At 39.1% G+C, this 21,281-nt stretch overlaps 1 protein-coding gene across 24 annotated transcripts in view; it reads right to left on the reverse strand.

The window, feature by feature from the left end:
* Positions 1-21,281, reverse strand: part of PTGER3 (prostaglandin E receptor 3) — a 250,454-nt gene that overhangs the window by 216,180 nt on the left and 12,993 nt on the right. For 6 of the 24 annotated variants that reach the window (XM_086390548.1, XM_086390550.1, XM_086390545.1 and 3 more), the window contains exon 2: positions 9,684-9,785. The exons of 11 other annotated variants lie outside the window; for them this stretch is intronic. In XM_086390548.1, coding sequence (XP_086246674.1) covers positions 9,684-9,785 — 102 coding nt within the window. Of the gene's footprint in view, positions 1-9,683; positions 9,786-15,979; positions 16,125-21,281 lie in introns of those variants that run through there. 7 more of the 24 variants (XR_015160232.1, XR_015160228.1, XR_015160230.1 and 4 more) reach the window with 3 other exon arrangements.

The following is a 21,281-nucleotide window of genomic DNA, read 5'->3' on the forward strand; positions in this document are numbered from 1 at the left end:
ACAATCAAACTGTCTCACTTGTTACCTTGCAGAAGTCCCACTCCCAAGAATGCACTGCCTTGAATTCCTGCACCTGAGGTTGTGTGTATGACTGTTCATTACAGCATTGTTCATAACAGCAATAAAAAAGCAGGAACAACCCCAAAACAGGTTCACACTTGCAAGCAAAGAAAGGTGCTGACTTTATTACCAGCTCCTAAATTGGTCTTTCTAGACATGCACAGGTATTAAGCACTTCAAATGTGACTGAAGAAAATTGGGACGTTGGGATATGTAATGATTATATAATGAAATGATAATATTTTTATATAGTGTGTTAAAATACATAATTAAACTTGGCATCATTTGTTTCTTGTTACTTTTTAAAACCATTTTGTAAAATATTACACCAGTAGAAAATTTAAAATTATATATGTGGCATACATTTGTCGTTCACATTATATTTCGACTGAACTCAAAGTGTCGCTTAAGACCCACATTTATTTGGATGGTCTGTCCTCAGGTCGTATATCCCAAACTGAAGGGTTCGAAACATCCCTGAGCATCCTAAACACCCACAAACCTACTATCCACAGCAACAGCACTTACTTTCTTACAGTCACCCTGACTCAACACATCAGGGTCACCTGTGAAACCTTCTTTTACCTCATCCTCTGCAATGCAGTTTGCTCTTTTTCCAGTCTCATCTTAGTTTAGCACTTCCTCTCATCTGATTTATAGTAATAACAGACACCCCGATAGAGCAAACAGATGTCAGCATGACACAAATTCGGCACCCTAAATCCCAGCTCTGATCAAATCCTCATCAGCTATACAAATGTCAACTTGGTCTTACTGGACAGAGTTGTGTGCGTGGTAGTCGCTCAGTCGTGTCTGACTCTTGGCGATCCCAAAGACTGTAGCCTGCCAGGCTCCTCTGTGGAATTCTCCAGGCAAGAATACTGGCATAGGTAACCATTCCCTTCTCCAGGGGATCTTCCTGACCCAGGGATTGAACCCAGGTCTCCTGCATTGCAGGCAGATTCTTTATCATCTGAGCTACAGGGAAGTCCTACCAGGGACAGAGTTGAGTCACAGGTTAATTCTTAAAACAATCACTGGCAAAGGGAATGGAAATGTCCAGGTTTTGCTTATATTATGGGTCCCTAACTGGCAACCCACTCCAGTACTCTTGCCTGGAGAATTCCATGGACAGAGGAGCCTGGCAGGCTATAGTCCATGAGATCACAAAGAGTTGGACATGACTGTGCGACTAACTTTCACTTTTCAACCCCCAGACCATAGACGGGTACCAGTCCATGGCCTTTTAGGAACCCTGCATAGCAGGAGGTGGGCGGTGGATAAGGGAGCCAAGCTTCACCAGCCGCTCCCCTGGGCTCTCCACACTTACAGTTCCCCACACTCTCATTATCATCTGCACCATTTCATTTCCCCAACCCCCCCACCACGTCTCTTACCGCCCCCCGCCACGCTCCTTACCCCCGCCCCCAGCTGTGGAAAAACTGTCTTCCACAAAACTGGCCCCTGGTGCCAAAAAGGCTGGGGTCCACTAGCTTATAAGACAAAACCATTCTCTGTGGTTACTTCAGTCCTTGACCAATTTATACCTACTATCTGAACAAAATTATGGCTCTATAAACAAAAAGAAGAGAAAAATATGTAGACATATAGTCTGTCATTTCTTTCAAAGAAACTTTTCCCAAGGGATTTATTCAAAAAAGGAAAAATCAATTGGACAAATAAGTGAATGGCCAATGAAGAATAATCTAGTAAGAAACTGCAAACATATAAATATCTAGTATCAGGAATAAAGCTTAATGAAATACAGGTGGTTGCATAATTATATACATGCATATGAATTAAATGAAAAGAACAGAATGTAAGATAGTATCATGTATATAAGTTATATTATTATTACAATTAAATGTAAAATATGTATTTTGATTTGTGGAAGGCAATGGAATTATTACTATTAAATAATTATTCAATTATTTAAAAATTTTTATGTGCATAAAAACATTTCAAACAATTTAGGAAAGTCTTTTGTTTAAAGGAAATGGATTATTCTCTTCATTAATAAATATGAATTATTATAACCAAATTTATTTAAAATTGAATAATCTAATTAGTATCTTCTGATGCTGGCTCATAGCCCTGTGAACTGAATACTACCTCCCACATATGATTAATGTTTAGGACCTCAAGATGGGGAGATTATCCTGAATTATCTGGGTAGGTTCAATGTAACCACATGGGTCCTTAAAATCTGAGAACCTTTCCAGCTGTGGTCAGAGGGAGATGGATCTAATAATAAAATATGTTTGGCCATTTACTACTTTTCAGGAAGTATTCTGAACCTCATCTAAAATGATTTAAGAATTCACATAAGTTACATCTTCATTTTCTTTTACAAAATAAAATATTGAATTTCTCCCACTTTGTATAATCAGGAAAATTCACAAAATTACTTATTAAGATGGAATTTCAGTCATTTTATAGTCTTCCTTGATTATTCTAAAATTAATTTTTATGAAGCTAATAATTTAAAATTATTTCATTAGGCTAATACAGGTTTCATATGCCTAACATTGGTTGATCTACTGTAATTTCCTACTGACAATGCAGCGATTATGAAATTATGAAACCAAGCCCTGGAAGCAATAGCTGGCACATGGGGAGAGACACTCGAGCTTTTCCCAGAATTCATGACATGTGCAGAATGAAGATAATTGGAATTAGAGGCAGTGAGTGTGACATTACCATTTCCAAATGGCAGCAGGGATGGAAAATAGAACTAATTTCTTGTGTAATTGTGAACATAAATGCAAGTTGTTATTTAGTCACTCAGTTGTGTCTGATTCTTTGTGACCCCATGGACTATAGCTCTCCAGGCTCCTCTGTCCATTGGATTTCCCAGGCAAGAATACTGGAGTGGTTTGCTATTTCCTTCTCCATGGGATCTTCCCGACCCAGGGATCGAACCCACATCTCCTGCACTGGCAGGTGGCTTCTTTACCACTGAGCTACCAGGGAAGCCCAAATGCAAGTTAGCATCCATGAAAATAGCAAGGAAATGAATCTTCAATGCTCCTTCAGAGCTTCCATCAGGGAATCCAGCCCTGTCAACACCTTGGTGTCCTATAAGTGTCCTATATTAGACTTCCTTCTATTTAGGGAGCTAAACAGAGATTACAATTTTTGCAAATATTTTTTAGATGATCAGACTTCAGGAGAAAAACTCTGACATCAATATGTAGATTTCTGGTAGATTAATGATTCCTATTAGTCCCATTCTACCAGGGGCAAGGGACAAACCAAAAACAGCATGCTTGGCCACCACAGAAGCTATTTTTTTAAGAAACACACCGCACAATCGCACCTTCAAAATGGCCTCATATAACAATCTGATCAAGAGAGCTGTGAGACCAACTCTGGTTGAAGAGAGCAGTTACTTTTCTGCCTGAATCTTCCCCAGGCTTCATATGACTCTCCCAGGCAGGCCTCTTGCCTCTCCTCTGGTTATCAGCAGGAAGAGAGAGTTCTTTTTGTATCATGATAAGAATGAACACAACCACATCAGTAACCCCTAAATTCTCCATCCCTGCTTAGTGTCAAAGGTAATTACTCTTCTTCATCCTAAAGAAAAAAACAATATTTGTCCCTTCCCCAATAAGAATGATCTTCAAAATGTACCAAACACCAACACTAAAAGAAAAACCGTTCTTTGGGTTTTTTGGTTTATTTTTATCACACCTCATGGTTTGTAGTATCTTAGCTCCCCACCAGAGATTGAACCAGCCCCAGCAGGGAAAGCACAGAATCCTAACCACTGAACCTCCAGAGGGTCCTTTGGAAGACTGTTTTTAATATTCTTTTGGATTTTATTTTACTGCAGTAGGACTTTTTTTAATATAAATTTATTTATTTTAATTGGAGGTTAATTACTTTACAATATTGTATTGGTAGGATTTTTAAACACACATTTAAAAACCTTCAGTACTTTATTTCCTGGTTCAAAAATGCCTTGGGTTACAGACTACATGTATCTACTGAAGATGATACATAAGAAAATACAGAACAATTAACTTGTGGGGAGGGAATAAAACTTTTATTTTTCCCTTATGCTCTATTATGTCGTTTTTATGATTTCCAGATTATTCCTAACATAAGTGCGTAAAAGAACTTTCCTTACAGCCAGTTTTATCTATGCTGCTTTGTTTTCTGTAATTCTCTGTTGTCAGGCTACAGAAGAATAAACCTGCTTTACTGGAAACTCCCTGTACAGTGTGATAAATGTGCTGTTATAATACACTCAAACCAGCCTGGGCCCTTTGAACCACTTAATTACATAATTTGAAGGACTTTCATGGAAGGAAGCTTCACTGTAGATTTAAGAAATAACTGTAGTCTTTCTGGTCTGATTACAACTCTGTTCTCAGGTTGCCAAATCATCTCAGCATTCTAGACTCTGTTTCAGAAGCCTTATCTAATCTGAAAACTTTGGAAATAAACAGTTCACATGCATTAAGAAAAGTTACTAGACTCTGTGGGAGAGGGAGAGGGTGGGAAGATTTGGGAGAATGGCAATGAAACATGTAAAATATCATGTAGGAAACGAGTTGCCAGTCCAGGTTCGATGCACGATGCTGGATGCTTGGGGCTGGTGCACTGGGACGGCCCAGAGGGATGGTATGGGGAGGGAGGAGGGAGGAGGGTTCGGGATGGGGAACACATGTATACCTGTGGCGGATTCATTTTGATATTTGGCAAAACTAATACAATTATGTAAAGTTTAAAAATAAAATAAAATTAGAAAAAAAAAAAAAAGAAAAGTTACTAGAATGGCATTATTTTATCTTCACTATTATACAGTTTTATTAAATGTTTCAAAACAACAACGGGACAAGAATCAGAAAAAGCAAATCTTACCCTGGCTCTGCCAGCATTTATGACTTTAGGCAAGTCACTTACTCTCTGTGCTTTATTAAATTTAATATTAAACCCTGGGGCTGGACTGGATGGTCTCTCATATACTCTTCTATGGCTAAATTTTTTCTGATGAATTCTGGGGCAAAGCTGGAAAATGAATAAGGGTTTAATTTGGAGGAAAAAAAGAAAAGAAAAAGCAACCAAAAGGTAAAAGGTGTAGAACAAAAGACAAAACTTTTCTGTAGAAAAACTTCACATGTGATTTTTGGGAAATGGAGGAGAGAGGAAAAATACAAAGTTAGAAAGTAGACAGTATAAGAAGACAAGGGACAAGATTTATGAAGCTCTAAGGGGAGATATTACAGAAGTTGCAGACTTATGCAAACACACAGATCAGAGATAAAGACCTGCCATGAATCTGACTCAAATCTGTTTCTAGTTTGGGGTCCAGTTACCTAACTTCGGATCTTGATTTCTCCTCTTCTCTAAAACATCATTCATCCATGCTTACTGAGCATCTTCTCACCTAGTAGTGCAGTTGTGAAAATTAAAATGAGATAAGGATAATTGATACTTTCAATCTACACAGCATACCTCTCCCCAGCCCTAGGCTATTGTACTATTGCATAGGCTTCCAGAACAGAATGCTTTGATGTTCAGAGAAAGAACAGGAATGCTTATGGGGAAAAGTGCAAGGAAATGAATGCATGATCTATAGGTCTGCTTTCCTTAAAATTCTACCTAATACAGCCATTTCAAAAAAAAACCCCCAAACTTCCAAATTTGCACCTTAAAAATATTTGAAAATGCATAATTATTATTCAATCAATACACAGGAGGGACCTCAAAATTATAAAGAAGCTTGAGGTCTGCCACCACATTATTTGGTACCGAGGAATTACTCTCTCCTCTCAGCTAGTATGAATTGTAAAATCAGTGTGGCTCAGTATAACTGGGTACATGTGTTATGTCTAGATAAATTTTTATCTTTCTATTAGAATAGTCCAAAAATGTCAGTATCAAGAATACAAACTCTGGCTAAAAAGAGGAAGGCAAAAATCTACTCTATAAAAATATTCATTCCTTGGATTATAGATGATGGATTAGCTTTGTAATACATGTCAGAAGGGTACTTTATTGTATTTCAAACTTATGTATCCCAGGTGTCAAGAGAAAGTCTAGACAATATGTCTTTGTCAAAGTGTAAGGAACATTAATCTAAAAATATTTAGAGTTAAGACAGGTTTTTTTTGTGCCAAAGTATAGTTTCCTTTAAACCCCAAATATTCTATCTTAATACTGTCTTACACTCAGAAAACCACAGTATTAGTGACAAGAGCAGCTAAGTGGTTAAGGAAGGAATCAGAGGTGTGGGCTAGGTTTTGTGGGCAGGGATATTTTCCTCAGTATAAATATAACAGAAAATTAAAAACAAGTGACCAATAAAAAGACATTGTTCAAATTATGGAACATCTATCAGTGTGCATAATATATATCAGTGTGCATCTCAATGCTAACATTTAAAATCATGTTTTTGAAGAATAATTAATAATACAAAGAAATGTTCAAGATTTAAAAGTGAAACAAATGTTTATTACATAACATAATCCAAAAGGACAAAACTACTCTGTGTGTATATATAGAAAAATATTAGAAATAGTTAACTTGGAGTAGGAAATTAGGGTCATTTCTATTTTCTTCTCTATATTTTTCTCTGTTTTCCAGATTCTCCACAACATATGTATTATTTTCATACTTAGAAAATAAGCATTCATATTCAAAAAGTTGAAAGCTTAGGTATAAACAATGGCCTATTGTATAATTTATTGGCAAAATTTTAGAACCTAGAACCATCATGTGGTCATTTTAGCTTGAATTCTTAGGTAGTTGATGTGAGAATAATTTAACAACTAATAGGTACAGTCTGAGACTCTATAATGGGTCAAAACATTTAATAGACAAATGTATTTTGGTTTGTTAAAGAGAATATGATGTCTGGCTGTACATTACTGGCCTCTGTGACTCATGGATAGTACAGCCATGGCATACAAGAGTTCTTTCCTGTGCATAGTTAAGTATACAACACAAGCTAAAGACTGAGATTCTAACCTGACAACTTCTTCCTTTGTTTCATGTCAAAATGTCACTCTTTTTTAAGACCTATGCTGTGAGACAACATTATCTCACAGAGGGATTCAAATAGACAATCATGTACTTGGGATGGGCACTGGGTAAATACGGGCACATTGGGCTCTCTTTTTGAATTTTTGGTCCTCAATCTCCTTATCTCATTCCCTAGTTAACTCATTTCTCTCTCTCTTTCTTTTTCTCCCTCTCTCTGTCTCTCACTTTTCTACACATCTTCTTCTATCCTAATTCACATCACAGAAAAAATAAGCTCTTTCGGTGCCTTTCACCTTCTTAGGACCAAGATCAGCATCAGCAGCTATCCATTCCTTCTTTCCTCTTGCTCAAACAGAAAAGTTTCTATCTCCTAGCTAAGACTAACCCTCTATTTGTGCCTTGGATCCTATCCTTCATGAATGTCAGAGGTCTTATTTTCTCAGTTACCTCCTTCCTCTTTTATCTTTAACTTTTGGCTTTTCCCCATTATCATTTTACCTTCTGTGGAATTCTCATCTCTTTACAAATACTGTTCCAGAAGTTACAGCTGAATTCTCCAAAAAGTTGTCTATCCTGTTTATCTTCAAGTTTATTCCTAAACCTGCTATAATGTGACCTCAGTGCCCATAAATCCTCAGGAAAGGCTGTTTCCAAGCCAGCCAGCAAGGTTTTGAAATGCCCTGGACACTCACCAGCCTTTCTTGAAACATTCTTCTCTAAAATTCAGGTTGCCTAACTTTCAGGATTCTATTTTTCAAACATTCCAACTGCCATTTGTTCTGATTTTCTTCCTAATTTTATCTCTCTGAATGCTCATTTGCAGTCTCCTTTATGGCCCCTATTTCTTTATCAATCCTGAAAATGTTAGCATTTTTTTAGTTCTATCTCGTATATATGGGAAGGAGCCTCTATGTACAAACTCAATGGGAAAACTTTTCTACCCCAAAGACTTCAAAACACATCTATGAACTATAGGCTGTACCTCTTCTCTAATCTCCAGATTGATTGATTTAGGTGTCTAAAGCACAATTCTGCCTAGATGTCTTATGTTAAATTCAGCAAGTTCAAACTGAAATCATTATCTTCTTCAAAGCTGCTTCTCCACCAATCTTCCCTATCTCAGTAAACCCAGTTCCCTAAGACAGAAACTCAAGAATTATTCTTTGTTCATCTTGATTTACTGCTCTGTCTATGTTTCTCATCTCTAGCTGTTTCTCTCCCATTCCACCTCATTAGTAATATTATTCACACTCAATCACAAATTGTCCAATAAGTAACTAATATTTTTTAATCTATCACTTATTTCATTTTCATTCCCATTGACCCTAAAGTCAGACAACCATCATATCTGTCTAACCTACTACAGTTGTCTATTATATGATTTGTTAGACTCCATTCTGGGCCCCTTTGTGCTGTTTACAAGGTTGCTCCTGAAATAAAAATTTGACTGTTATTCCACTTTAAAAAGCTTTTCAATGGCTTTTCATTGCCCTGAGTATAAAGTCTAAACCTTTTAAGGTAGACATTGAAGGCTCATCATCACTTGGACCCTGTAGACTAAATGCTCACCATTTTTACTCCCACATCTATATTTCAATTACTTTGAACTTCTTTGAGTTCTTCAAAAGTGCCAGTTTTCTTTCTTCTAAACTTTTATAACTGCAGATCCTGGGTCTTATAACTCTCACTCCCCTCTCTTAACTAATTTCAACTTATTTTTTGTGTATATTTGAAACGTCAGTTTATCTGCTATTTCCTCTGCCAAAAGCCCAGTCAGTTTAATTCAGTCACTCAGTTGTGTCTGACTCTTTGTAACCCCATGGGCTGCAACACCCCAGGCTTCTCTGTCCATCACTAACTCTTGGCACTTACTCAAATTCATGTCCTTTGAGTTGGTGATGCCATCCAACCATCTCATCCTCTGTTGTCCTCTTTTCCTCCTGCCTTCAATCTTTCCCAGCATCAGGGTCTTTTCAAATGAGTCAGCATCTTTTAATTTCATGGCTGCAATCACCATCTGCAGTGATTTTGGAGCCCAGAAAAATAAAGTCTGACACTGTTTCCACTGTTTCCCCATCTATTTCCCATGAAGTGATGGGACCAGATGCCATGATCTTGGTTTTCTGAATGTTGAGTTTTAAGCCAGCTTTTTCACTCTCCTCTTTCACTTTTATTAAAAGGCTCTTTAATTCTTCTTCACTTTCTGCCATAAGTGTGTTGTCATCTGCATATCTGAGGTTATTGATATTTCTCCCAGCAATCTTGATTCCAGCTTGTGCTTCATCCAGCCCAGCATTTCGCATGATGTACTCTACATATAAGTTAAATAAGTACAGTGACAATATACAACCTTGACATACTCCTTTCCCTATTTGGAACAAGTCTGTTCCATGTCCAGTTCTAACTATTGCTTCTTGACCTGCAGAGGTGTGACCAAGATGGTGGAGCAGAAAGATTCTGAGCTTAAATCCTCCAATAGGCACACCAAAATTACAGCTTTTGCAGAGACACTGTCTATGAGAACTACCTGAAGACTAGCAGAAAAGATTTTTCACAACTGAAGATATAAAGAAGGAACCACAACAAGATGAGTTGGAGGGATGGAGATGCAGGATAGTCAAGACCCATACCTCTAAGTAGGTTATCCATAAACAGAAGGATGACAATGGCAGATGTTCTCCCCAAGGATTCAGGGGTCCAAGCTCCACAAAGGGCTCTTCAGCCCAGCAGTCCTGCAATGGGAAGATGAGCATCCAGATGTTTGGCTTTGAAGGCCAGCAGGGCTTGCATATGGGAGAACTATGGGGCTGTAGAAAACAGAGACTCTACTCTTAAAGACTGCAAGCAAAATCTCATACTCCCCAAGACCCAGCTCAGAGGCAGGAATTTGAAAGAAGCCTGGGTCAGGCCCACTTGCTGATCTTGGAGAGCTTCCTGGAGAAGGGAATAGTCAACTGGGACACCTTTTGGGGAGACAGATTCTGGTGACAGTCATTCTGAGGAGCTCATTCTACCTCAAGGAAACAGGTATTGAAAGTGCCATTTTGGAATCCAGGGGCTTACCTGACCCCACCAGTGGGTTGGCACTAGCCCCAACTGACCCCCTCCCCACAAACCTCAGACCCGTGCAGCCAGCTGCCCCAGGACCTGGTCCTGCCACCAGCAGACTAGTAGCCACCTGGGTCAGAGCCAGCCCTGCTTACCAGTGCACCCATGGCAGTGAACCCTAGCACAACAGAAGAGCCTACAGAGCCCACAGAGAGGGTGCCCCTAGAGCATATGGCTCTGGTGAGCAGAGGGGTGTGTGCTGCGATGCTCTAAGATGTCTCCTACATAAGGCCACTTCTCCAAGATCAGGGAATGTAACTGACCTGCTCAATACTTACAAGCAAACACAGAGAACTGTCCAAATGAGGAGATGGGGGAATATATTTCAAATAAAGGAACAAGACAAAACCTCAGGAAAATAAACAAAAGAATGATGTAAAGATAAGCAAGCTACCCAATAAAGAGTTTGAAGTAATGATCATAAAGATGTTCAACAAAACTCAGGAGAAGAATGGATAAACACAGTGAGAATTTTAACAAAGAGTTAGAAAATACAGAGAAAAATCAAATAGAGCTGAAGAATATAATAACTGAAATTTAAAAAAATACACTAGAAGGCATCGGTAGCAGATTAGATGATACAGAGGAACAGATCGGTGGACTGGAAGGCAGAGAAGTGGAAATCACTCAAGCTGAACATAAAAAAGAATTTTAAAAATGAGAATAATTAAAGAGATCTATGGGACAACTCAAGCATCTGATTGTTCACACTGGACTTCCCTGGTGGCTCAGATGGTAAAGAATCTGCCCGCAGTACAGGAGATCTGGGTTCTATCCCTGGGTTGGGAAGATCCCCTGGAGAAGGGAATGGCAACTCACCCCAGTATTCTTGCCTGGCGAATTCCATGGTCAGAGGAGTGTTCACATTATAAAGGTCCAAAAAGGATGTGAGAGAGAAAAATAAAGAGAACTTATTTAAAGAAATAATAGCTGAAAGCATTTCTAAATGGGGTAAAGAAACAGATATTCAGGTCCAAGATGCACAGACAGTCCCAAACAAGATGAATCCAAAGAGATCCACATCAAGAAACATTATAATTAAATGGTAAAAAAAAAAAATCAAGATAAGGAGAGAATCTTAAAAGTAACAAGAGAAAAGTAGCAAAATACGTATTTTTTTTTCAAGTGCATTCAGAAAATTTTCCAAGATAGATTCCATGCTGGCCAAAAAACAAGTCTCAATAAATTTAGGAAAATTGAAATCATATCAAGCACCTTTGCTGACCACAGAATGAGACTAGAAATCAACTAATAGGAAAAAGTTGCAAAAACCCACAAACATATGGAGGCTAAACAATGCTACTAAAAAGCCAATGAGTGACTGAAGCATAAAACAGGAAATTAAATACCCAGAGACAAATGAAAATGGAAAAATAATAATCTAAAAGCTGTGGGACACAATAACAATAATTCTAGGAAGGAGGTTTATACTGATGTAAATCTATCTTTGGAAGCAAACAAACAAAAAATCTAAAATAAACAATCTAACCTTACACTTAAAGGAACTAAAAAAGAAGAACAAACAAAACTCAAAGTTATTAGAAGGGAAGAAATAATAAAGATTAGAGCAGAAATAAATGAAATAGAGACTAAAAAACAATAGAAAACAGATTAATAGATACAGAGAACAATTAGTTGCCAGAAGAGAGGGAGGTGGGAGCACAGAACACTTCAAAGAGATTAAGAGTTACAAACCTCCACTTATATAATAAATAGTAATGCAGATGTAAAATACAGCACAAGGAATATGGTCAATAATATTGTAATAACTTTGTGTGGGACAGATGGTACTGATGTATGCAAATGTCAAATCATTTTTTAGTACACCTAAAACGAACATAATATTGAACATAATATTATATGTCAACTATATTTCAATAAGAAAATATTTTTTTTTCAACCTACAAATAATAAATGCTAGACAGGTTGTGGATAAAAAGGACCCCTCCTACACTGCTGGTGGGAATGTAAATTAGGATAGCCACTATGGAGAACAGTACGGATTTTCCTTAGAAAAATTAAAAATAGAGTTATCATATGATTCTGCAGTCTACTCCTGAGCATTTATCTGGAAAAAAGTACAATTCAAAAAGATACATGAATGCCCCTACTCACTGCAGCACTATTTTTAATAGCCAAGACATAAAAGCAACCTATGTCTGTCAACAGATGAATAGATAAAGAAAATGTGGTATATGTATACACACACAAAAGAATATGTATGCAGGCCAAGTCGCTTCAGTTGTGTCAGACTCTTTATAACCCCATAGACTGTAGCCCCAGGCTCCTCTGTCCATGGGATTCTCCAGGCAGCAATACTGGAGTGGGTTGCCATACCCTCCTCCAGGGGAATCTTCCCAACCTAGGGATTGAACTCGCGTCTCACACTTCTCCTACATTGGCAGGCAGGTTTTTTACCACTAGTGCCACCTGAGAAGCCATATCTTATGCCTATATTATAATAAATATGTAAAATGCCCCTCAGAGTCTAACAGATAATGCATCAATAACAGTTTATAATTTACTTGCAAACTTTCCTGCCAATGTTAGGTTTCTAGTTATGTTAGCATAGGAACTTCCTGACACTATATTATTTTCTTTTCCCCAACACAAAACACTCCCTCTGAAAATTTGCCAGCTTTCTTTACAGTTAACTCTTGTTCTGTTGACTATAAATAGGGGCTAAGCAATAGTGCAGTGCCAGATCCACAGCTTGAGGGGAGTAAAGTATCATATAGCAGCATCGTTTTTTCCTTAATATTAAGGAGAACTTTCTATGATTCCTCATTATGACAAGAAGTTTGGCTGCCAATGCCTCAACCTTTTAAAAGAGAACTGTGTTAACTGGGTTTAACTTGCACTTTTACTGCTTGGCTTTTGTGAAGGGGAAAAGTGGCAACCAAATATTTCTAGTGACTGACTATCCTTTTGGGTTTCAAAGTAGCAGAACTGAAGACATTGATTTCTACAACCCACTCACCTTCCAGGTCGTTGAGTTAACAGACATAGAGATAGACAGTATTGTAATCTGGCTTATAATAAGTACTATGTAAGTATTTGTTATTATTGTTTTGGGTATTATTCTTATTTTGATGTTAAGAACAATACAATGAAGCATAAAAGAGCCTTTCACTGTCACCTCCTAACTAGTACATAAATTCCAGTGCAGACGAATGTGGCTGTCACACACAACAGAATGGTAACTTGCCATATCCAGTAGAGGCATAAGTCCCTTTTTAATCCCATAATCCAATAAGGTTTATGTAGCAGCTTTGAAATACATCTTAACAATCATTCTTTCCTTTCAGGCACTGTACAGATGGCAGATGAACACCATCAAGTATCATGTGATATTTATATTGTAAATGATGTTTTATTTTTCAAAATAATGAAAAGATTCTGCTTTCCATTTTCATTGTATCTCAATTTGGAGTGATCACATTTCAACTGTCTAATAACCAAGTGGCTAGTGCTACCATATTGGACAGTGCAGGTCCAGTGCCTTATACATTTTGATGGGCTTCCACCTGTATTCTCTCAATTAAATGGCAGAAATATCATCACCACAGTGTCCATTTTTGCCTTTCTCCATTCTCCCATCTCCCCTTCTCACCAGAACACCTATTTTCATTGGCGCCTAAGTGCTTCAAGGCTGACCCATCCCTAGCTGCTAGAAATGTCTGGATCAAAGATGATGGTATGACCCCATACTAGGCAATAAGTTCTAAGAAGAAGCTCCCCAGGGACATCCCAGGAAAAGTTTCTTCATTTTTAGGAGAGAGCCATAGCAAAACAAAGCTTCTTTGTCCTGCAAGAGATGAACAAAGAAGCATGTACTAGCAACCAGCCTACTACCGGAGGGGAACAAGCCACACACAGGATGAGGCCAAAACTGTAGACTGTGTAAGAAGAGGCAAGCTCTCTTGATTACAGTGCTGAGCTTCTGGATTAATCAACTCTGAAGGCTGTCCCAACCCTAGATTTGTAATTACATTCTTTATTCTGAAGAATATTATATCATCTCTAATAATACCACCTTATACCATCTCTAATAACAACTAAGGGCAACACTGATGTACTGAAATTTTTTGGCATCTTTTGAAGCATTGTTTCTCCCTGCCTTTGTTAGTTTTACTGTTTCCCTATTGTTGCTAAAATTCCTCACTGTTTAATTGTTATCCGCAGGGCACCTTCCGAAACATCCTTTTTGTTTTTCTCTTCTTTGGATACTAGGCATTAGAGCAGCTGTTTTCCACTGCATATACCCACTGCTTCTAATTAATTTCTCTCTTGTTTTACACAAACAATGCTGTGTCTCCCATTGTTACTGTTTTCAGTCTTTATAAGAATTTTTATTATTAACAACAATGTAGAAACAATAAAAGCTAACAAATAAAGGGAAAGGCGTAATTTTTTTTTTTAATATAATGCTCACAGTTTTACTGTTTAAATTAGTACCATCATTCATTAGACTCAAGCTGCATTCCAAAGCTCCTTGGTGGTTTTGGAATAAAAAACATTTGGGCTTGATTTGCTCAATACCATTTACCAACTGTGGATCTTAAAGCAAGTTGCTTACCCAGCAAAGAAAAAAAATAAAAAGATAAATGTCTCCTGCCTTGAAAAGTTTATGTGAACTTTATAAACCATGTAATATATGTAAAACTTAGGGCTAAACTTACGATTTTCTGATTCTAAATTAATTTTCTGATCCTAAATCTCATGTCCCCTCCAGTTTACTACAATTTCGTTTCTTCATTCACTCATTCCACAATCATTCATTGAGTGGCTGTTACGGGCCAGGAAGATTTATAGACAAATATGGTAAGGTCTTTGCTCTTTAGCAGTTTACAGTGAATCAGACAAATACATGGATATTAACAAGAGGGAGGCCATTTAATTTAGCAGTTCATTACACAGGCTATAAAGCTAGACAAATCTGGATTTGAGGGTCATCTCCACTGTTCATTAACTTTGTGACCCTAGTAAAGTTACTTCACATCTCAAAAAAGAGATATCATCTGAAAAAAGAGATAACACTATACCCTTGAGGAGTTGTTGACAGAAGAAAATGAGATTATGTCTACAAAATGCTTAGCTCAGTGCCTATTGTGACGTAAGCATTTGTCTACTGTGGGCAATCATCCTTATTGTCATAATAAATATTATGACAACTGTAAATATAACTGTACAGAATTAAATGAAAAGGGTATGTGCATGCCTATGGAGTATAGAAGCAGGGCATTTAAATCAGTCTCAAGGATTAGAAAAGCTCTGTCTTCTAAAATGGGCTTCCCAGGTGGCACAGTGGTAAAAAATAAACCTGCCTGTCTGTGCTGGAGACATGAGACAAGGGTTTGATCCCTAGGTCAGGAAGATTGCCTGGAGAAGGGCATGGCAACCCACTTTAGTATTCTTCCTCCCTTCCCTGTGAGCCGGGTCTCCATGGTCTCCCACTGGCCACCCTGGAGTTCAGCGACCGTGTGACGGTCAAGTGTGTCCAGCAGCGCCGTGAGCGGCTCATGCCCACCCGACCATAAAGCGGGTGAGGTCTGAGACGCAGCGGATGCTGCGACGAACCATCAGCGGTGAGTGTCGCTGTGTCTCCTCCCAGGTGACAGTCACAGACACTGTTAAGGGAGAATGGTGCTGTTCACAGTTACATCCCGTCAATTTCAGAATTCACCAGTGGTTTCTCGCGTTGGTCCACTCACCTGATCTTCCTGTTTTCTCCCCGGTGGTATCGAAACCCCAGACTTCCCAGCCTTGGAGGGGAAGCCCCGACCAGCCAAGCTATCGCCCTCCCACCCCCACTCACCCAGGCCCCCACGGCTCCTGGGGACGCAGGAGGGCTCCGGATCTCCACAGTCACCCTTCTGTCTGGCTCCTCGTGGGGTCACTTTGCCATATGCAGATGGAGAGGAACACAGTGCTGACTGTCCAGGAGCTGATCTGACCATTCTCTCATGTGGAGGACCACATAAAAAAGGCAATTATAGTGTATTAATCATAGATTATTACAAACTATAAACTCAAGGGCAAGAAGTTTATTACAATGTATCTTTTGAAAACAAAAGGGTGTACAGTGTTCACACACTGTGACAATAGTGTAAAAACTACATTGTGAGCTCTGATTATTTCTCTCCTGTACCACAGAAGCATATTGTATAAAAACTGTCCAAAAATTGATGTGAAGGGCTACTGCCTTATTTGTCTGTAAAAAATGCAGCTCAGTCACATGACTGCTTCCTGGAGCTTGGGAATAGCTTATCCTGTATTCTTGGTTGAATTCTCCCTCTATTTAAGATGTATCCATAGAACTTAAGTGTCAATGTAATAGTTCTCTCCTCTTGCCTGCAGGCCAGTTGTAATAAATCTAGGATGTGATGGAAAAACAAAAACAAAAACTGCCTGTCAGTGCAGGAGACATGAGACAAGGGTTCCATCCCTAGGTTGGGAAGATCCCCTGGAGAAGGGCATGGCAACCCACTTCAGTATTCTTGCCTGGAGAACCCCATGGACAGAGGAGCCTGGCAGGCTACAGTCCATGGGGTCAAAAAGAGTCTGACATGACTGAAGTGACTTAGCACACACCTCCTCTAAAATAGGGGTTTCCCTTGTGGCTCAGCTGGTAAAGAATCCCCCCACCAATGCAGGAGACCTGGGTTGGGAAGATCCTCTGGAGAGGGAAAGGCTACCTACTCCAGTATTCTGGCCTGGAGAATTTCATGGAGTGTATATAGTCCATGGTGTCACAAAGAATTGGACACGACTGAGTGACTTTCACTTTCACTTTCCCCCCAAATAGCAGAAGTTTCTGGAGAGGTTTGCAATATGGAGGTCACACTTCTAAATGTGTAATTCTGCGAGTTATTCTAGGAACTACAGATTGATTTCTACAACTAACAGTAGGGATGCTGGGGGAGGAATGGAAAATGCGTGGTAAACATGGCCAAATCCAAGATTTTTAGGATTAAACTAAGGAATCTGAAGCCTTTGAATCTGGGTGAGAGAGTGCTAGATGGAAAAATGCCTGAATTCCATATTATAGAATCACTGTGAACACACTGAGGTTCAGTAGGGCTCTTTTTCTTCTCTATAATTATAAGGGGGGGAGGCAGGGAACAGATAAAAGCAGGTTTGCAAGAATCCCAATTGCATTGTATTATGCTAGAAGTTTTGAAACTGTCAAAACAAATTTTCTAATTTTGACTGTAGTCAAACACTTTCCCGCTAAGCAAAGAGAACTCAATAAACAGTTTTATTTGTTTTATAAATAGTTTAGTAAAAAGAATAATATTTGTGAATTGTACTAGCTGAAAAATGTTTGCCTAGTAAAACTTTACCAATGTATGTGAGTTTTCTAAATCTGAAGAGACAGAAGGAACCAGATGAAATTGATGCTGCCCCTTTACAGAAAAAGCCTCCTAAATTGTAGGTGCTGTGTTGAATGGAATCCTTTAACAGTTTGCTATAGATCAAAATTCTTGTCACTTCCACGGGGATTTTCACAGTATGTTCTCTAGAAACCCAAGCTCTTAAGAAGGGCAATCAATTAATGAATCAACAAAGATATTGCAGGAAACCTTTAATCACTATAATTATGTGACCCAGACAGTTTCCATGATCATTGACCATTCTCAATCAATCTGTTCTTTTTGTGTGTGACATTTTCAGTGAAGTAACCTGAAAATATTTTGTGTGTTAGTTGTTCAGTCCTGTCGTGTCTGACTCCTTGCGATCCCATGGACTGTACCCTGACAGGCTCCTCTGTCCATGGAAATTTCCAGGCAAGACTACTGGAGTGGGTAGCCATTTCCTTCTCTAGGAGATCTTTCTGACCCAGGGACTGAATACAGGTCTGCTCCACTGCAGGCAGATTCTTTACCATTTGAGCCACCAGTAGGCTAATAAGAAGAGACAATGAATGTGAAAGAGATTATAACAGCATAAAAAAATTTAACTTCTACTAATTTCTAGGGGTAGGACTGGGGAAAGGTTTCTGATTGTTTAAAGTATAGTTTGTACAACTGAAAGATGGGGATAAAAAAATACCAAACTGATAAACTTGTGCAAATTAAATTAGATAATAAAGTAATTCTCAAGTGCTTGCAGGAGAAGGCAATGGCACCCCACTCCAGTACTCTTGCCTGGAGAATCCCATGGATGGAGGAGCCTAGTGGGCTGCAGTCCATGGGGTCGCTAGGAGTTGGACACGACTTCACTTTCACTTTTCACTTTCATGCATTGGAGAAGGAAATGGCAACCCACTCCAGTCTTCTTGCCTGGAGAATCCCAGGTACGGGGGAGCCTGGTGGGCTACCGTCTATGTGGTCGCACAGAGTCAGACACGACTGAAGCGATGCAGCAGCAGCAGCAGCAGGTGCTTGCATGTAGTAGGCTTTCAATAAGTATGTCCTTTGTTTTGTGGATCTTTTCAACTTCCTCTCCATTAGTTTCACTGCCATTCTAACTCCTCAATAAGTGACATGAACACACACACACAGGACTTAAAAAATACAACTTTACTATCAAAATGTTTCTAAGGATGATTTAGATGTTAAAACGAACCCCCATTTTTGTTATGAATACCCCAATTTTGAAAAATTTTTTCTATGTATTCTGCTGCTAAGTGGTTTCAGTCGTGTCTGACTCTGTGCGACCCCATAGATGGCAGCCCACCAGGCTCCCCCATCCCTGGGATTCTCCAGGCAAGAACACTGGAGTGGGTTGCCATTTCCTTCTCCAATGCATGAAAGAGAAAAGTGAAAGCAAAGTCGTTCAGTCATGTCCGACTCTTCGAGACCCCATGGACTGCAGCCCACCAGGCTCCTCCATCCATGGGACTTTCCAGGCAAGAGTACTGGAGTGGGTTGCCATTGCCTTCTCCGATGTATTCTAGGTGGGAGAGAAATCCTAGCACTTACCTCTCACTAACAGGTCCTACTTCAAAACAAGTTGCTGCAGTTGCCTGATCCTTCTTCTAGTAACATCTTTATTTGGCCAGGAGGCAAAAAACCCAAGCTAAAGCAGTCAGGTTTGCTCCCAGGACACAAAGAGCAACAGAAACTGTTTTGCAGTAGGATCTTGGCCTGATGGCTCAGCATTTAGAACAGCCTGTGTCCTGCCTATCTTCCAAAGCTGCCAGCTTTCTATGGACACTGTGAGCCCCCAGTATCCTTTTTCACATATGCCCTTTGTGTTTAGTGTTAGACTCTATTGTTTGTGACCAAATATTAAGTTGAAGGAGAAGACTAGAGCTCTGAAGTCAGAGGGTATTCTCATGCTTCCTGAAATTGACCTACAACACGATTTAATAAGAAATAGATGCAAGAGGAAAAAAAATCAAGACATCCCCTAATATTTTTTATAGAACAAAATTGAAGAAGTTAAGAAATTTATCTTGTGGATCCAGGAAAATCCTTAATCTATACTTGAGAAAATTATTACCATTAAATGAATTCAAAAATATGCCACCCAGAATGTTGGTCATTAGTACATCCAATAGTTTATACCGAAAGTTGACAGGTTAGCATCAAACCCAGACTGCAATTCATCCTTTATGGGAAAATCAAGAAAAATTTCTTTTTTCCTTTTCTTGTTGCCTCTCTGTAGTGTTGATGGCGTACTTGTGAGCTTTCAGAAACTTATATACCTACTTCTGTCCCACTGGAAACCTCAAGCTATACCCAACTCACTTCTGGACAATTCTCTAAGTCTAAATCCTTAATTGTAATTTAACAAAACTCACAATGTCTTTGAAGATGAAGTGGAGTCCTGAAACTTTATGTGGCATATAACTCTTTCTTATATTTGCTAAATAAATAAATAGCAAAGAAAAAGGAGGGAGGGAGGAAAAATTTTGTTGAAACAGTGCTTCATAGTCACTGAAATACTGTATTGCTATAAAAGCAAAATTAAGGCTTCCCTGGTGGCTCAGTGGTGGAGAAACAACCTGCCAATGCAGGAGACATGGGTTCAATGCCTGATCAGGGAAGAGAAGATCCCACATGACGTGGAGTGGCTAAGCCTGTGTGCCACAACTATTAAGTCTGAGCTCTACAGCCCGAGAGCTGCAACTTCTGAGCCCATGTGCCCCAAAGCCTGTGTTCTGCAACAAGAGAGGCCATCACAATGAGAGGCCTGCGCACAGCAACTAGAGAGCAGTCTCTGCTCACCACAACTAGAGAAAAGCCCGTGCAACTACACAGACCCAGGACAACCAGAAATAAAGCTAACTTAAAAATTATTTTAAATAGCAAAATCAAACCCTTTCATGCAGACTGTAAATATAAACCTATGTACCAAAAGTACATGGAACCTGGCCAGTGAGCTGCAAGAGTATGTCCAAGGTTAGTTCCTTAGAAACAGAGCCTGAATTGGAGATTCTGACACAGGCAAGAAGTCAAAGTGAAAGATACAGAGAGTCCTGGCTTTGTCTTCCACAGGGTCACCTCCACTCTTGGCACCACCAGCAATTTATATGAACCAAGAAATCCACCTCCCCCTTCCCTTTTTCCCCCTTAAACTAGCTTGCTTTAGCTTGGTCTGGATCTTCTTCAGGGATGATGAGTCTTATAACATCCTACTATTTCACAAGCAAACTTTGCTTATTTCCCTTTCTCTCTGACTATTCCAATTTGCATCTCAGAATAAAAAAATAGCTCCCATTAGATAGAACTTAATTCTAAATCTGCCCATTACTAGCTTGGAGTAGTCACTTCCACCTTAAGGAACTAGATGGAAAGTCATTTGTGGACAGATAGCCATTTCCTTATCAGAGGCCCAGAGAGGAAGATGGGACCTTATTTCCTGTCAGAGTCACAGAACAAGGATTAGAGAAATTGCAGAAAGTCTTGTAAAGTCTATCTCCAAAACACTCTGTATGAATATATTCACTTCTCCACTCCAACCTCAGCTATCATCGTTCCCCATCAGGACAGTTTCAATACCTTCTGCTTGGTCTCCCTACGCCCACTCTGGCCCTTCTGCAACCCAGTCTTCACACAGCTTCAAGAAGAATCTTTTAAAGACATAAATCCAATAATGTCACTCCCCTTGCTTCAGATCTTCTAGTGTTTTCTTAAAATAGTATCAAAACTCATCCACAGGGCCTCACA

The sequence above is a fragment of the Bos grunniens genome, chromosome 3 (genome assembly GCF_055505025.1).
Source record: "Bos grunniens cultivar Pamir isolate PY7600 chromosome 3, Bosgru_T2T1.0, whole genome shotgun sequence".
NCBI classification, from domain to species: domain Eukaryota; kingdom Metazoa; phylum Chordata; class Mammalia; order Artiodactyla; family Bovidae; genus Bos; species Bos grunniens.